The 13,991-nt window shown below is 38.4% G+C and overlaps 1 protein-coding gene across 2 annotated transcripts in view; it reads right to left on the reverse strand.

The window, feature by feature from the left end:
* Nucleotides 1-655: 655 nt before the first annotated feature.
* The window catches only part of BCAP29 (B cell receptor associated protein 29), a 52,446-nt gene continuing 39,110 nt past the window's right edge, over nucleotides 656-13,991 (reverse strand). For both annotated transcript variants that reach the window (XM_038562704.1, XM_038562705.1), the window contains exons 7-8: nucleotides 8,406-8,506; nucleotides 656-1,818 (exon numbers count right to left, since the gene is read on the reverse strand). In XM_038562704.1, coding sequence (XP_038418632.1) covers nucleotides 1,783-1,818; nucleotides 8,406-8,506 — 137 coding nt within the window. In that variant the 3' untranslated portion in view covers nucleotides 656-1,782. The remainder of the gene's footprint in view (nucleotides 1,819-8,405; nucleotides 8,507-13,991) is intronic.

The raw sequence follows: 13,991 nt of genomic DNA on the forward strand, positions 1-13,991 counted from the left end.
TTAAACATATACTTTAAATTAAGCGCTTTCTGCCAACCTCTCAATCTTCCAAGGGTGCCCAGGCTTTCCCCTTGCTGCACAGTCTGAAAAACTATGAGGATCATTGTGGCATCTTAGTTTACATCATAATCCTGACCTAAGTGTTACTATTCCCATTTTGGAGATGAGGAAATAGAAGTCTAGCAAGTTGGAATAATTTGTTCAAAATCACACAGCTAAATTAGTGGTAAGGTTAGGATTTGATTTTAGTTCTGGCAGTTCTAAAGCTGCGCATCTTCTACTTGTCTCTCTCTTATTTTGTCATTAGACTTGATTTCTGTGCTCAGGAGGCCAGGATCACAAATGCCGGTTACCTTCATATTTGCCCATTCTGCTATTTCCTAGGAGATACCCAAGCTGTGCCTGCTCAGCTCCCTCCTACTCGAGACTCCCCCTCCTTGTTATTCAGGGTGTTGTCAGCCCATATGGTTTAACTCCAGCGCTCACTCCTGTTAAATGTCTTCTGCATGTGTGTTTTCTAGCAGTAGCTCCTGACTTGTATCTGAAATAAAATTCTTACGTTTTTGCTCATTTCATCTATGTTACAATGACAAAAATCAGATAGGCATGAAGTCGGTGCTAAAATGAAAATAAACACCAAACGATGAAACAGATATTGGGAAAGTAAAAACTCTGGTCATTATTTTACACTTTCATTTACATTTAGGTCTTGATGAGACAAAGAAGGTGACTTTCATGTCTAAACACTGTAACAACCTAAATCATTAATACTACTGAGTCACTATCATATTCTACAGAAGATTCTAAAGGAATACGAATGGAAAAATAGTGTTTAAGATTTACTTTCAAAATACTGATACATCTCAGAGAAGCTGTGACCCCAGTGTATATATAGTTGAGGTAATACTTGTATAATTAGTAAAAGTTACTAATTGTATAATGGGAAACATTGCTCTTTAGATATGTACACATTAGCTTTCTGAGTCAAGAATTCCACATTGATGTAAAATAATTTTAAGTTCAGTGTATGGCAGTTATGCATATAGGTGTAAACTTCATTACCAAATGAGCTTTAAAAAAGGTGTAATGCCTACTAATTATGTGTTATTAACACCAATGTCAACAAAAACAGTCCAACAGATATAGAAGCACAGTAACAAAAATATAATTATCAATAGAAGAGTTAACTATCCTCAGGCTTATAAAAAACAACTAAGGTCATTGTTTTTATTTTTTGCTCTTTATAACTCTTCCTTATAAATACAGTGGCTAATTCTGATCATTTATCCTTATTTAATCTCCCTATGAACAAATTTGCTGATACTGAATATTATCTTCAAATATATCAGCATTATCATCATCTCATTAAATGAATTATTATTATTATTACTATTATTATTATTACTGAAAACTCATCAAAGCTTTTAAGGCTATTAATTGTTCAATCAACTTAAAAATCTAGTTTTGGAAGTAACTGGTTACAAATTTGTCCTTTTATTGGCAAACAGCAACCATATACTAGTATTACTCTCAACATCTCAATAGGGTGCTTATCATGCTTACATTTCATGTGAGAGCTGGAGTACAGACTTTACAATATATCCCAAACAACATTAAATATTGTCACCATGCCGTTATGATAATAGCTTACATGTGGCATTAAAGAAATTATTGGCTGGTTGTAATAGTACCTTTTTCCAAAATAATTTTAAATATTCTAGAGGCTAACGTGATAACAAATTGATTATCTTCACATGACACAGCACAATCTTCTTTCAAAGTTCACAGGCCTTTCTTATTGTCTCTCTCTGAACGATTCTGTGGGAAAAAAAGAGACTTAGGTAAGTAATGAAAAACAGATTCATAGATATGACACGTTTTAAAAAAATTCTCTTTTCTATGTACAGTTATTAATTATGAGAATAATCAAATGTGAAAATATGGATTGTAAAAGTCTCAAACTTAAAAAAAACTGCAAAGTTTGTGGGTTTTATTTGAAAAAAAAAAAAGTCTCAAGGGGAAAAATAACACTCTTGATAAGATCATTTATTTCCCTGCCTTAATCTATTTTGCTTTTGTTTCACAGGTTATACCAGGAAAACAAAATTTCTCAAATTCCCCTCTTACAAACCCAATTAAAATTTTTGGCAAGGAAATAATGAAGGGAACAAAAAACCCCAGATGGGATGGCCTTCAGATATTTGCCAATAGTACTGACTTCTCAAATTATACTCTTTGCTGATCACAAGAAGACTATAATGTATCATTTAAAACTGGAGGAAAATGGGATATAAATGAATAACCTTAAGAAATCATTTGCACTTAAGCAAGCAAAAGTTGGGATGCCTGGTGGCTCAGTGGCTGAGTATCTGCCTTTGGCTCAGGTCATGTTCCTGGAGTCCTGTATTAGGCTCCCCGCTGGGAGCCTGTTTCTCCCTTTGCCTGTTTCTGCCTCTCTCTTCTGTCTCATATGAATAAATAAATAGAATCTTAAAAAAAAAAAAAAAGCAAAAGTCTATGGTGAGAAAAAACTCAAAATGGAGTTGAAGTATTACTGCTTGCACGTGAGAGGCTCATCAAGCTTCTGTTTAGGTTGAGCCCTAATGCTTTCAGAACAACTTTAGAATAACATTAACCAACCAAATTAGAAGACAGGATTAGGTATTTTGCATGATAAGGTACCACACCACTTTCACATGTTTGTATAGATCTTACTACTTAAGATAAAAATCACAGCTTTACCTACTGAATGGGAGAAGATATTTGCAAATTATGTATCTGACAAGGGGTTAATACCCAAAATATATAAAGAACTTATGCAACTCAACACCCAAACCCCCACATAATCTGATTTAAAATGGGCAGAGGACCTGAATAGGCATTTTTCCAAAGGTGACCTATGAATGGCCAACATGAAAAGACGCTTAACATCACATTGTTGGAAATGCAAATCAAAACCACGACAAGGTATCATACCTGTCAGAATGACTAAAATAAAAAACACAAGAAATAACAAGTTTTGGCAAGGAAGTGGAGAAAAAAAAACTCATGTACTTTTGGTATGAATGTAAAGTGGAGCAGCTTCTGTAGAAAAAAGTATCGAGGTTCCTCAAAAAATTAAAAATAATATTACCATATGATGCAGTGATTCCACTATTGGGTATTTACTTAAAAAATACAAAAAACACTAATTCAAAAAGATATATGCACCCCTCTGTTAATTGCAGCATTATGTACGGTAGCCAGGATACATAAGCAACACAAATGTTCATCCATAGACAAATAGATAAAGAAGATGTGGTGTGTGTGTATATGTATGTATGTATTTACTGGAATATTACCCTGCCATAAAAAATGAAATCTTGTCACTTACAACATCATGGATGGATCTAGAGAGTACAATGCTAAGCAAAATAAGTTATATAGGGAAAGACAAATACTGTATTTCACTCATATGTAGAATTTGAGAAACAAAACAAATGCACAAAGTAAAAACGAGACAAAAATACAGACTCTTAAATACAGAGAACAAACCAGTGGTTGTCAGAGGGGAGATGAGTGGGGGGATGGGAGAAATAGGTGATGGGAATGAAGAGTACACTTGTGATAAGCACTGAGAAATTGTTGAATCATTTTATGTCTGAGACTAATGTAACACTGCACATCAATTATAGTTCAGTTTAAAAAAAGGAAATAATCTTGTACTTATCCAAAATAAAAGTGGACAAGAAGATTAAAAAAAAAAATCACAGCTTTAATGGAGCTGTTATTCTGGATAATTACTTTAAGTGAAGGGTGATTTTCCAAATGATATTTGAAAACTGGCAAGTGCTGATGGGTTTGTACTGCCCATAAACCTCAGTTAGTTTTGCTTTTTCTTTTCTAGAAGACAGCCAGGGCAAACAAGGAAAGGCAGACTCTGTATCTTGAAGGGATTATTTTCTAATATTTATTTAGTGCTTATAACAGGAAGGGGACCAGATGGGGAAATCCAGACAGGTTTAAAAAATGCAAAGTGGGATTCGTTTATGGTAAGGAAATCAGCTTTCTCCTCTTCCACCTTTATTTTTTTAATATTTTATTTTTAAAAGATTATTTATTTATTTATTCATGAGAGACACACAGAGAGAGAGAGACAGAGAGAGAGAGAGAGAGGGGCAGAGACACAGGCAGAGGGAGAAGCAGGCTCCATGCAGGGAGCTCCATGTGGGACTCGGTCCCGGGACTCCAGGATCAGGTCCTGGGCTGAAGGTGGTGCTAAACTGCTGAGCCACCCAGGCTGCCCTATTTCCTTAATATTTTATTTTGTTTATTAATTTTTTTAAAGATTTTATTTATTCATGAGAGACACAGAGAGAGAAAGAGGCAGAGACGCAGGCAGAGGAAGAAGCAGGCTCCATGCAGGGAGCCCAACGTGGGACCCAATCGCAGGACTCCAGGATCACACCCTCAGCTGAAGGCGGCGCCAAACCACTGAGCCATCCAGGCCACCCCTATTTCCTTAATATTTTAATGGTCATTTTATGATTATTTTATTTAAAGCAAACCAACTATGTAAAATTGGGAAAGCTAAGTTTCCCACGGAAGGAACTTTAAAGATAAAATTCAATTATTAAGGTTGGTTTCACAACAGGAGTAAAATTCATTAAAGGTTGGGATCCCTGGGTGGCGCAGCGGTTTGGCGCCTGCCTTTGGCCCAGGGCGCGATCCGGGAGACCCTGGATCGAATCCCACGTCGGGCTCCCGGTGCATGGAGCCTGTTTCTCCCTCTGCCTGTGTCTCTGCCTCTCTCTCTCTCTGTGTGTGTGACTATCATAAATAAATAAAAATTAAAAAAAAAAATTCATTAAAGGCAAGCTGATACAGCTGTTTACTACAGATGGTCTACAGCAATTTTTTTGCTTCTCAAGTAGAGTTCATAAGGTGAATATCAAAGTGTACGAGTCGCTTTTAAGAAAATGGTAGTCATGTAATGACACTTAAATCTCAGAATCTTCTACAAGTTCTCACACTGGACAATGGAATGGGGAAAAATGTGTCCAATCAAGAAATAACTACTAGCACCTTACAGGGATATAGAGCTTTTCTTGTTTAAAAATATTAAAAGTGCCTTCTTGTACAGGATCTGGTTTAATGCTCATAAGGTATTATAACCGCCATTTAAGTAATGGAGAAGCCAAGGTGCCTGGATGTCAAATCATCCACCCGAGGGTTACAGAACTGGCAAACTAATGGAGCTGAGAGAGGTTTTGTTTTTCCCCTTCAAACAGATATTTATTATGGGAAATTGGTATTACAGGTGATGAAAGAGGAGACAGAGGCGACAGTGTGGTAAGACACCTCAGAGATTAGTACAGAACCACTACCATGCCTTGGACTGGAGGCACAAGGGAGGAGATAGTGTTAAGGACCTCAGGAGCAAGGGCCACCATGTGGAAGTTGCCCAGTAGGTATTGGGACCATGGAAAGAGATAGGGCTGCTGTAGCAGAGGCCACCCAAAACAGAGAGAGTGGGAAAAAAATCCCTGGCTTTGTCCTTCCTGCCCTCAGTCTCCTTCTGGTGCCTCCCTTTGCTAAACCTGCCCAGAAGAGAGCAGAGGAGCTTGGGAAGTGTTGCTCTCTGAGACTGAATAGAGGAGAAGTAGGAAGGTCAAGGATCCGAGAACACAGTCCAATGACCAGAACAGGCCGAACAGCAGAGTTCTTAAGGACTGGGGGATCTGCAGAAAAAATTCCTGATTGTGAATCCAACTTGGGATTCCTACTGATTTCTAGTTCAGTGATGTTAGGTATGTTATATAACATAATTTCTGGGTCTTGTTCTCCTCATCCACAAAATAGGGTATTAAAATATTTTAATTTAGTGGGCTGTGACGAGAGTGAACAAAATCACACATGTGAAGCCATTAACTAAGTGCTTGGTCCAGAGCACATCTTCAATAAATGTTATCCATTACATATTTCAGAAATAACAGAAGAAAGTAGATCGAGGCCTTAAATGCACTAGTGAACAAGGCCCAACTCTCAGCATGGCACTTGGCATATCTGGGATGGGCCATTTTTCAAAGAAATAGGTGTGACAACTTCTTTCTGGGGAAGGAATTACTCAGAATTACTTCTTAGCATCTGCAAATCAAGATTGCATAAGCTCCAAAGAGAAGGTGTTTTAGGGAGAGGAAAGAAAATGGGTTGAAGGAATCTCACTGTCACATAAACTTTTCAGGGATTAAGAGATCATTAGCTGTTACCACAAGGGGACATTCAGTGATGGTTAGTGGCTGTAATAAAATGAGAGAATATTGTTTCTTTTTTCTCCATCCAGGGATCTAAACGTTTCTGACCTGGCAAAGTCCACTGGTATGGATACCATCCTTTTGATAGTTCTTCTGTACTCCTTTTGAGTACACCCTAACCTCACAAATAGGAGGAAAAAAAGTTCTATTTCTAGGCAAAAGGCTTCTTCACTTTCCATGGTGGATCCTGAAGGATGCCCTGGAGTAATTCTAATCTGGCCACGATTATGTAGCAATTTTAGGACCTGTGTTTTAGAGATGAGGAAAGGGTGGTCTTGCTGAAAATCTGACCACCTACTCTAGAACATGGGAACTGAGCTCTTGGTATCCCAGGTTCAAAGCACACATGGTTTCTACCCTTTTCTGGATTGCCCTATTGTCAAAGTAGGTTAGTTAAACTAAACATGCAACTCAGCTAGGGATACCAGATTACCAATGCGTTTTGCATTACTTCTTAACTGGTTCTAAATCAGGTCTAAAGTGGCTGGTTCGGAAGAAGTCATTCTTCCAGCAGGACTTCTACAGAGGAGGGCAGCCCTGGTGGCTCAGCGGTTTAGTGCTGCCTTCAGCCCAGGGCCTGATCCTGGAGATCCAGGATCGAGTCCCACGTCAGGTTGCCTGCATGGAGCCTGCTTCTCCCTCTGCCTGTGTCTCTGCCTCTCTCTCTCTCTCTCTCTCTCTCTCTGTGTCTCTCGTGAATAAATAAATAAAATCTTTAAAAAAAAAAAAAAAAAAAAACTTCTACAGAGGAATGTATGCTGCTGCTAATGATAATCCTTTTTTTTAAGGTTGATTGATTTATGACAGAGAGAGAGAGAGAGAGGCAGAGACACAGGAGGAGGGAGAAGCAGGCTCTATGCTGGGAGCCCGACCTGGGACTTGATCCCGGGACTCCAGGATTGCGCCCTGGGCCAAAGGCACGCACTAAACCGCTGAGCCATCCAGAGATCCCGATAATGATAATTCTAGTAGGTATCATTTCTTGGGGGTTTCCTATCAGCCAGGCACAACGCTACACATTCTATTTAATTCTACTAAAAACCCAGCAGGCCAGGTGGTATTATTATTCTGATTTTACAGATGAAGAAAAGTGAGCTGTAGAGGGGTAATATAACCTGCTTGGGATCATAAAGTTAGTATGAGAATCAGAGTTATTCCAGGTCTGACTTTGAGTTCTATCAGTATAGTACCTGGTATAGTACCTGCTTGCCTTTTGCCAGGCACAGTGCTGGACCCTTGTGATACCATGACCATTAAGATGCAGGGAAATGAGTCCTGGGACTAGGGCTTCTCCTACAGTGAAGCAACTGTAGAGCTGTAATTGCTAAAAAGCTCTGATTGAAAGCCACAAAAGCTGCCAAATTCTCAGCACAAGCCCCCCCTCCCCCAACTCCCACCCTGCCCCATCCCAGGAGGAACTGGGAGGGCCAGCGCTGCCTCTGGAATGATCTTTCCCCCCAAATCTCCCCACATGTGGTCAAAATGTGGCTGGGAAATCAATTCAGATTAGGGGCTGCCAAGTCAACAGGGAAGGGACAGTCAAATTTATCATGGGTGAATGCAGGGCACGGACTCTTGCTGGGTTGGAGGGGAAGAGAAGGAAAAGCTATAGCCCTTGACTCTGTGACTTTAATAACAAAAGGGTTTTTCTACTTCTGTCTTTAAATCCATGTATCTTGAATGCCATAGATTTTGACCTAAGATGTCTAAAATATTATGATAGGAGGAACTGTGTGAGGTGGGACTTCAAATTTTGATCTTATTTTTGGCATGAATAGAGCAAACACTGCCAATGGCAAAACGAAATGTTTACAGAAACAGCCCATTTTTCAATGCTGCCATTTTTGTGGCTCAATTCTTTTGCTTAGAATTTCACTAGAACTAGAACACAGTAAGTTAGCATGTCAGTAAATCTCTATGCTATGACTGTATTGCATTTTCATGTAATGGCCTCATCCTCACCCTCCAGGTAAAAGTCTGATTTCCTTAACCATTTTTAAGAAGGCAGGACTGAGTACATCCTCTTGATTTGGGAAAGGCAGACAACCCAAAAGGTTGACTTAGTAATCACTATTTCATAAAATTTAGGTTCATAAAGTGGAGGTCACCCACCTGAAGTTCCGAGTGTTCTTTCAGGAGCCGGTCATATTCTTTTGAAAGTCGCTCCGATTGCATTCTCATTGTCATCACATCCTTCTGTGCCTTAGAAAGAGCTAGAAAACATGGGATAGAATTTTTCAATTTTCATTTTGAAATAATTTTAAATTTACAGAAAAGTTGCAAGACTTAAATAGAAAACTCTTTTGTAGCTCATGCTCAAATTCACCAACTGTTAAGAGGTGGTACATTTGTTACTGTATTTTCTCTCACACACAATTATTTCCTTGAACCACTTGAGAACAAGTTACAGACATCATGCCCCTTTGCTTCTTAATACTTCACTGTGTATTTCCTAAGAACAAAGGTATTCTCTAACCATAGCACTGTTGGTAAATGTAGGGAATTTAACATCAATACAATACTTTTTAAAATCTCATCTATCGCTTATATTCCCATCTTGGCTACTGTCCCAATTATGTCCTATCATTTTTTTCTACTCCAGATCCAGCCCTAGGTCAAAGATTAGCATTAAGCTGTCATGTTTCTTTGGTTTCCTTTAATCTGGAATAGTTCTTCTGCCTTCCCCCTGCATTCCTCTCCCCTTTCGTAACACTGGTATTTTAAAGAATACAGGTCATTTTTTTTCTTTTTTCTTTTTTTTTTTTTTTCGGGACATTTTTTTTCTTAAATGGAATGTTTTTCATTTGGGTTTTGTCTGATGTTTTCTCATGATTAAATTCAGATTATGCATCCCACTTACATACAAATATGACAGAAGTGACGCCGAATGTCTCTCAAGGTATCACATTCAGAGGCCCATCTGCCTCTCACTGGGTTTTCCATTTACACTTATTTTCTTCCTTGGAACTAAGATGCAGTATGTGGGGGGAAGACAAGACTTTCTTTTCTTACTGCACTAGTGGGCCTTCCAACATGATGTTGAATAGGAGTAATAAGAAAGAATGCCCTTGACTGATCCCTCACATTAGGAGGAAATGTTCAGGTTTTCATTAGGTAGGTATGATGATTAGTTGAAGTATTTTTTTCCAAAGTTTTCTTATCAAGTTTAGAAAATTTCCATCTATTCTTAATTTGCTCAGGTTTTTGTTATTACGAATGTTAGATGTTGTCAAATACTTTGCCTCCATCAATTGATGTGATCATCTGTTTCTTCTTCTATAGCCTGGTTGATATAATGTTGACTAGTTTTGAATATTGAACCAGCCTTGCATCCTTGGAATAAATCCCATTTGGTTGAAGTGTATGAATTTTTTTTGTAGATCATATATTAAAACATTCCATTTGATTGTAAAAAAAAAAAAAAAAAGTATGTATCTTGCTCCTTATCAAAACTTTTCCCTTATAGTTAGCATCCACTGATAATTCCTGACTAAACCAATCTCTAATGTCATGGTTATGCAATGGTGATTTTCTAGCTCCACCATTCTATCCACGTTTATCAGTCAGCATTCTACTACAAATGAGGGCCTTCCTTTCTTCTCCATCCAACCATCCAACTATCTATTAATCAATATATCATCAGTAGGAACTCACAGGTTCTTATTTTTTTTTTTAACAATTTATAATTCATTATTATACTTAATTTCTCCCAGATACGGCTAGTAGGAACTCTGTCAACCTGGCTCTTAAGTTTTCTGACTATGTCCCTATCATTTTTTTTTGAGTATTCTACTTTCTGGCATAAGATGTTCCAGGCTCATCTTAACCTTTCTTTTCCTTGATTCATCCTGGACTCAAGCATTATAGTACAAAATTTATTACAAGGGTCTGCTTTTGAAAAAACTGAGGGAGAAAAATATATTTTATAATTCTTACCAAGGGCTGAGCAGTCATGTTTCTTATACAAAGTTGAAATATACTGTATTTTTCAACTTTGTGTAAGAGGGTGTATGACACTTAAAGGGCTTAGCTCAATATGATACACAAAAATGGCTATTAGACTGCCTACAAAGGAGCTGCAGTCTAAGACAGCAAATTAGACAGAAGTTTTAAAAATATGTGTATATATCATAAACATTTAAGTCAGCACATTGTGGAAAAGCTAGTGAGCAAATGTGTAGAAAGGAAGATTAGCACAAGATGGATTAGATAAATTCTGGAAATCCTGAACTAACTCTATACACAATTTTGCAGTTGTAAATCTTTTAGGATAGAAGTGTTAGGAAAAGAAAGTGGGATTAAGAAATATAAGAGTCACTTTTTTGGCACAATGGAATGAAATTACAGGCTCTATTTATAAATAAATAATCTGGTTATTTTTCCTCTTGAAAAGCCATCATATGGGTATTTTTATATATAAGTATATAAGTCATTTTCAACTAAAGTGGCTTTGTATCAGTACTTTCTAGACAATGTTGTCAAATTTAACTTCCTGTATTGTAGAACATTTATTAGAAAATGAAGATGTGGAACATCTGTGCTGTCTAATATGACAGCCATTAGCCATAAGCGGCTATTAGGCACTTAATGTAACTGAAGAACAGAATTTTAAATTATACTTAATTTCATTTTTTAAAAGGTTTTATTTATTTGGAGAGTGTGAGGGGGGCAGAAGGAGAGGGAGAAAGAGAATCGTAAGCAGATTTCATGCCGAATACAGAACCTGTTGGGGCTCGATCTCAGGGCCCTGAGATTATGACCTGAGCGGAAATCAAGAGTTGAATGCTTAACCAACTGAGTCACCCAGATGTTCCAATTATACTTAATTATAATTACATTTTGATTTAAATAGCCAAGTGTAGCTAGTGGGTAGCCATACTGGATAGCTCTACATTATGATTTCCTCCATGTTAGTTTACAGATCCATAACTCTTAAGTTAGGTATTAAAGGCTAAATTTAAAAAATTTAATATGTCACTTGGTAAAAGTAGAGATTAGGTATGGAAGAGAGATTTTTTTTTTTTTAAATTTATGATAGTCACACAGAGAGAGAGAGAGAAAGAGAGAGGCAGAGACACAGGCAGAGGGAGAAGCAGGCTCCATGCACCGGGAGCCCGATGTGGGACTCGATCCCGGGTCTCCAGGATCGCGCCCTGGGCCAAAGGCAGGCGCCAAACCACTGCGCCACCCAGGGATCCCCCAGGAAGAGAGATTTTTGATAGTGGTTAGATTTCATTGGAACCACAGCTACAACATGAAAATTTACATATTAGTTTTCAATTTGGATCATCTAGAAGGCATCTCCTAGAGCCTACATGAAAATATGAAAGACACTGTTAACTTAAGACCTTACCAAAAATGTGCAAGAGCCTGGATTTCTGGTTTTTAAAAAGCAAAAAAGATTCTACAGCTTAAAATGTCTGACTAGCCTACAATGGTTGTCCGGGATGGGTCTAAGAGAGTCCAGGATGGCAGGAAAGGAAGATCCTGAGCTTAGCTCCTCTCATGGACAACATATCTATAACCACATGTGGAATAATTCCCTCTGAACAGGAACTAGAAACTGGATGACAAGAACCTCTATAACAAGGGCAGTGAGATGGGTAGAAGTGGCAGAGATATAATCTCACTAAGGAAAAAACCCCACATTCTAGGAGTGGCATTCTATGATACAAAGGGATCTCAAAGGTAATGAACTTTTTCCTGAGGAGTAAGAGATTTGAGTTTCACCTTAGGTACCCAAACCCTCAGATTCTGCACAGAAGAGGCAAGTCTCAAAATACGTGGCTTTGAAAACCAATAGGGAACACGTCCAGGAAAACTAGAATTGCAGGGGAGAAGAACCTACTCTTAAAGAGCTCACATGTAGACTTACTTGACCGAGAAATAAGTGCAAAAACACAGATCAAAATTGTATGGACTATGGAGACCTACTTACTAATCTTGGAGTGCCTGCTGGAGGGACAGGAGGTAACTGGTCCTCTCCTTGGGACTTAGACACTAGTAACAGTCATTTTTGCTATCTTGTTCTGCTGTGCTGATTGTGGCACTGGTAGACACCATTTTGGAATCCTCCCTGTAGACTGCTAATGCCAGGTGGTGCCTACCGTGTCTTGATCAGTTCTGCTCACTAGGTACATCCAAAGTAGTCAAGGTCAGATATGCAGCTAGCTAGCGTGAGAACCAGACCCACCTACCAGTGTGCCCATGGCAGTACTGCCCCTATCATATCACAGGGTACATGCAACTTACATGGGGAACACCCCAGGAGCACCTGGTTCTGGTGAATGGAGGAGAATGTACTTCTGGGCCCGACAGGACATTTACATAAGGTCACTCCTTCAAGACTGGGAAATGTATGTTGTGATAGATACCAGGCATTGTATGTAAGTGTTGAATTACTGCATTCTAAACCTGAAATTAATATTGTATTGTATGTTAATTAACTGGAATTTAAACAAAAACTTTAAAAAGAAAAAAAAAAAAGACTGAGAAATGAAGCTGAACTACCTAATACTTAAAAACAAATACAGAGTTAGGCCAAATGAGAAGACAGAGAAATGTGTCCCAGACAAAAGAACAAGACATAACCTCAGAAAAAGAACTAAATGAGAGGGAATTAAGCAATCAACCTGATAAAGAGTTCAAAGTAAGGTTATAAAAATGCTTATCAAACTCTGGAGAAGACTAGATGAACACACAAGGAGAACTTCAACAAAGAGAAAATATAAGAAAGTACCAATCAGAGCTGAAGAATGCAGTAACAAAAATAAAGTAATATACTAGAGGGTATAAATGGAAGATTTGATAATACAGAAGAACAGATCAGTGATCTGGGTAATGAAAGTCACCCAACTGGAGCACCTGGGTGGCTTAGTTGGTTAAGCATCTGATTCTCAATTTCAGCTCAGGTCATGATCTCAGGGTTGTGAGATTGAGCCCTGCATTAGGCTCTGCAATGGGAGTGGAGCCTGTATGAAATTTTCTCTCTCCCTCTGCCCCTAACCACCCTCTCACCCCCACTTGTATGCTTTCTCTCTCTCAAAAAGTCACTCAAACTGAACAAAGAGGGAGGGAGGAAAGAGGGAGGGAGGAAGAGAGGGGAGAGGAAGAGAGAGAGAGAGAAAGAGAGAGAGAGAGAAAATGAAAGAAAGAAGAAAGAGGGATCCCTGGGTGGCGCAGCGGTTTGGCGCCTGCCTTTGGCCCAGGGCGCGATCCTGGAGACCCGGGATCGAATTCCACGTCAGGCTCCCGGTGCATGGAGCCTGCTTCTCCCTCTGCCTGTGTCTCTGCCTCTCTCTTTCTCTCTCTGTGACTATCATAAATAAATAAAAAAAAAATTAAAAAAAAAAAAAGAAAGAAGAAAGAGACAAAAGAAAATTAGAAAAAGGAAACAAAAAAGGAATTTAAAAATGAGGATAGTTTAAGGGATCACTGGGACAACATAGAGTACTACCATTCACATTATAGAGAGGTCCCAGAAGGAGAAGAGAAAGAGAAGCAGGCATAAAACTTAAAGAAATCATAGCTGAAAAATTCCCTAAACTGAGAACCTTCCCAGGTCTTTTAAAAAAAGCACAGCTCCCAAACAAGATGAACTCAAGAGATCTACACCATGATACATTATTAAAATGTCAAACACTAAAGATAAAGAATGTTAGAAATAGCATGAGAAAAGCAATTAATTGCATATAATGG

This window comes from Canis lupus, chromosome 18 (genome assembly GCF_011100685.1).
Source record: "Canis lupus familiaris isolate Mischka breed German Shepherd chromosome 18, alternate assembly UU_Cfam_GSD_1.0, whole genome shotgun sequence".
NCBI classification, from domain to species: domain Eukaryota; kingdom Metazoa; phylum Chordata; class Mammalia; order Carnivora; family Canidae; genus Canis; species Canis lupus.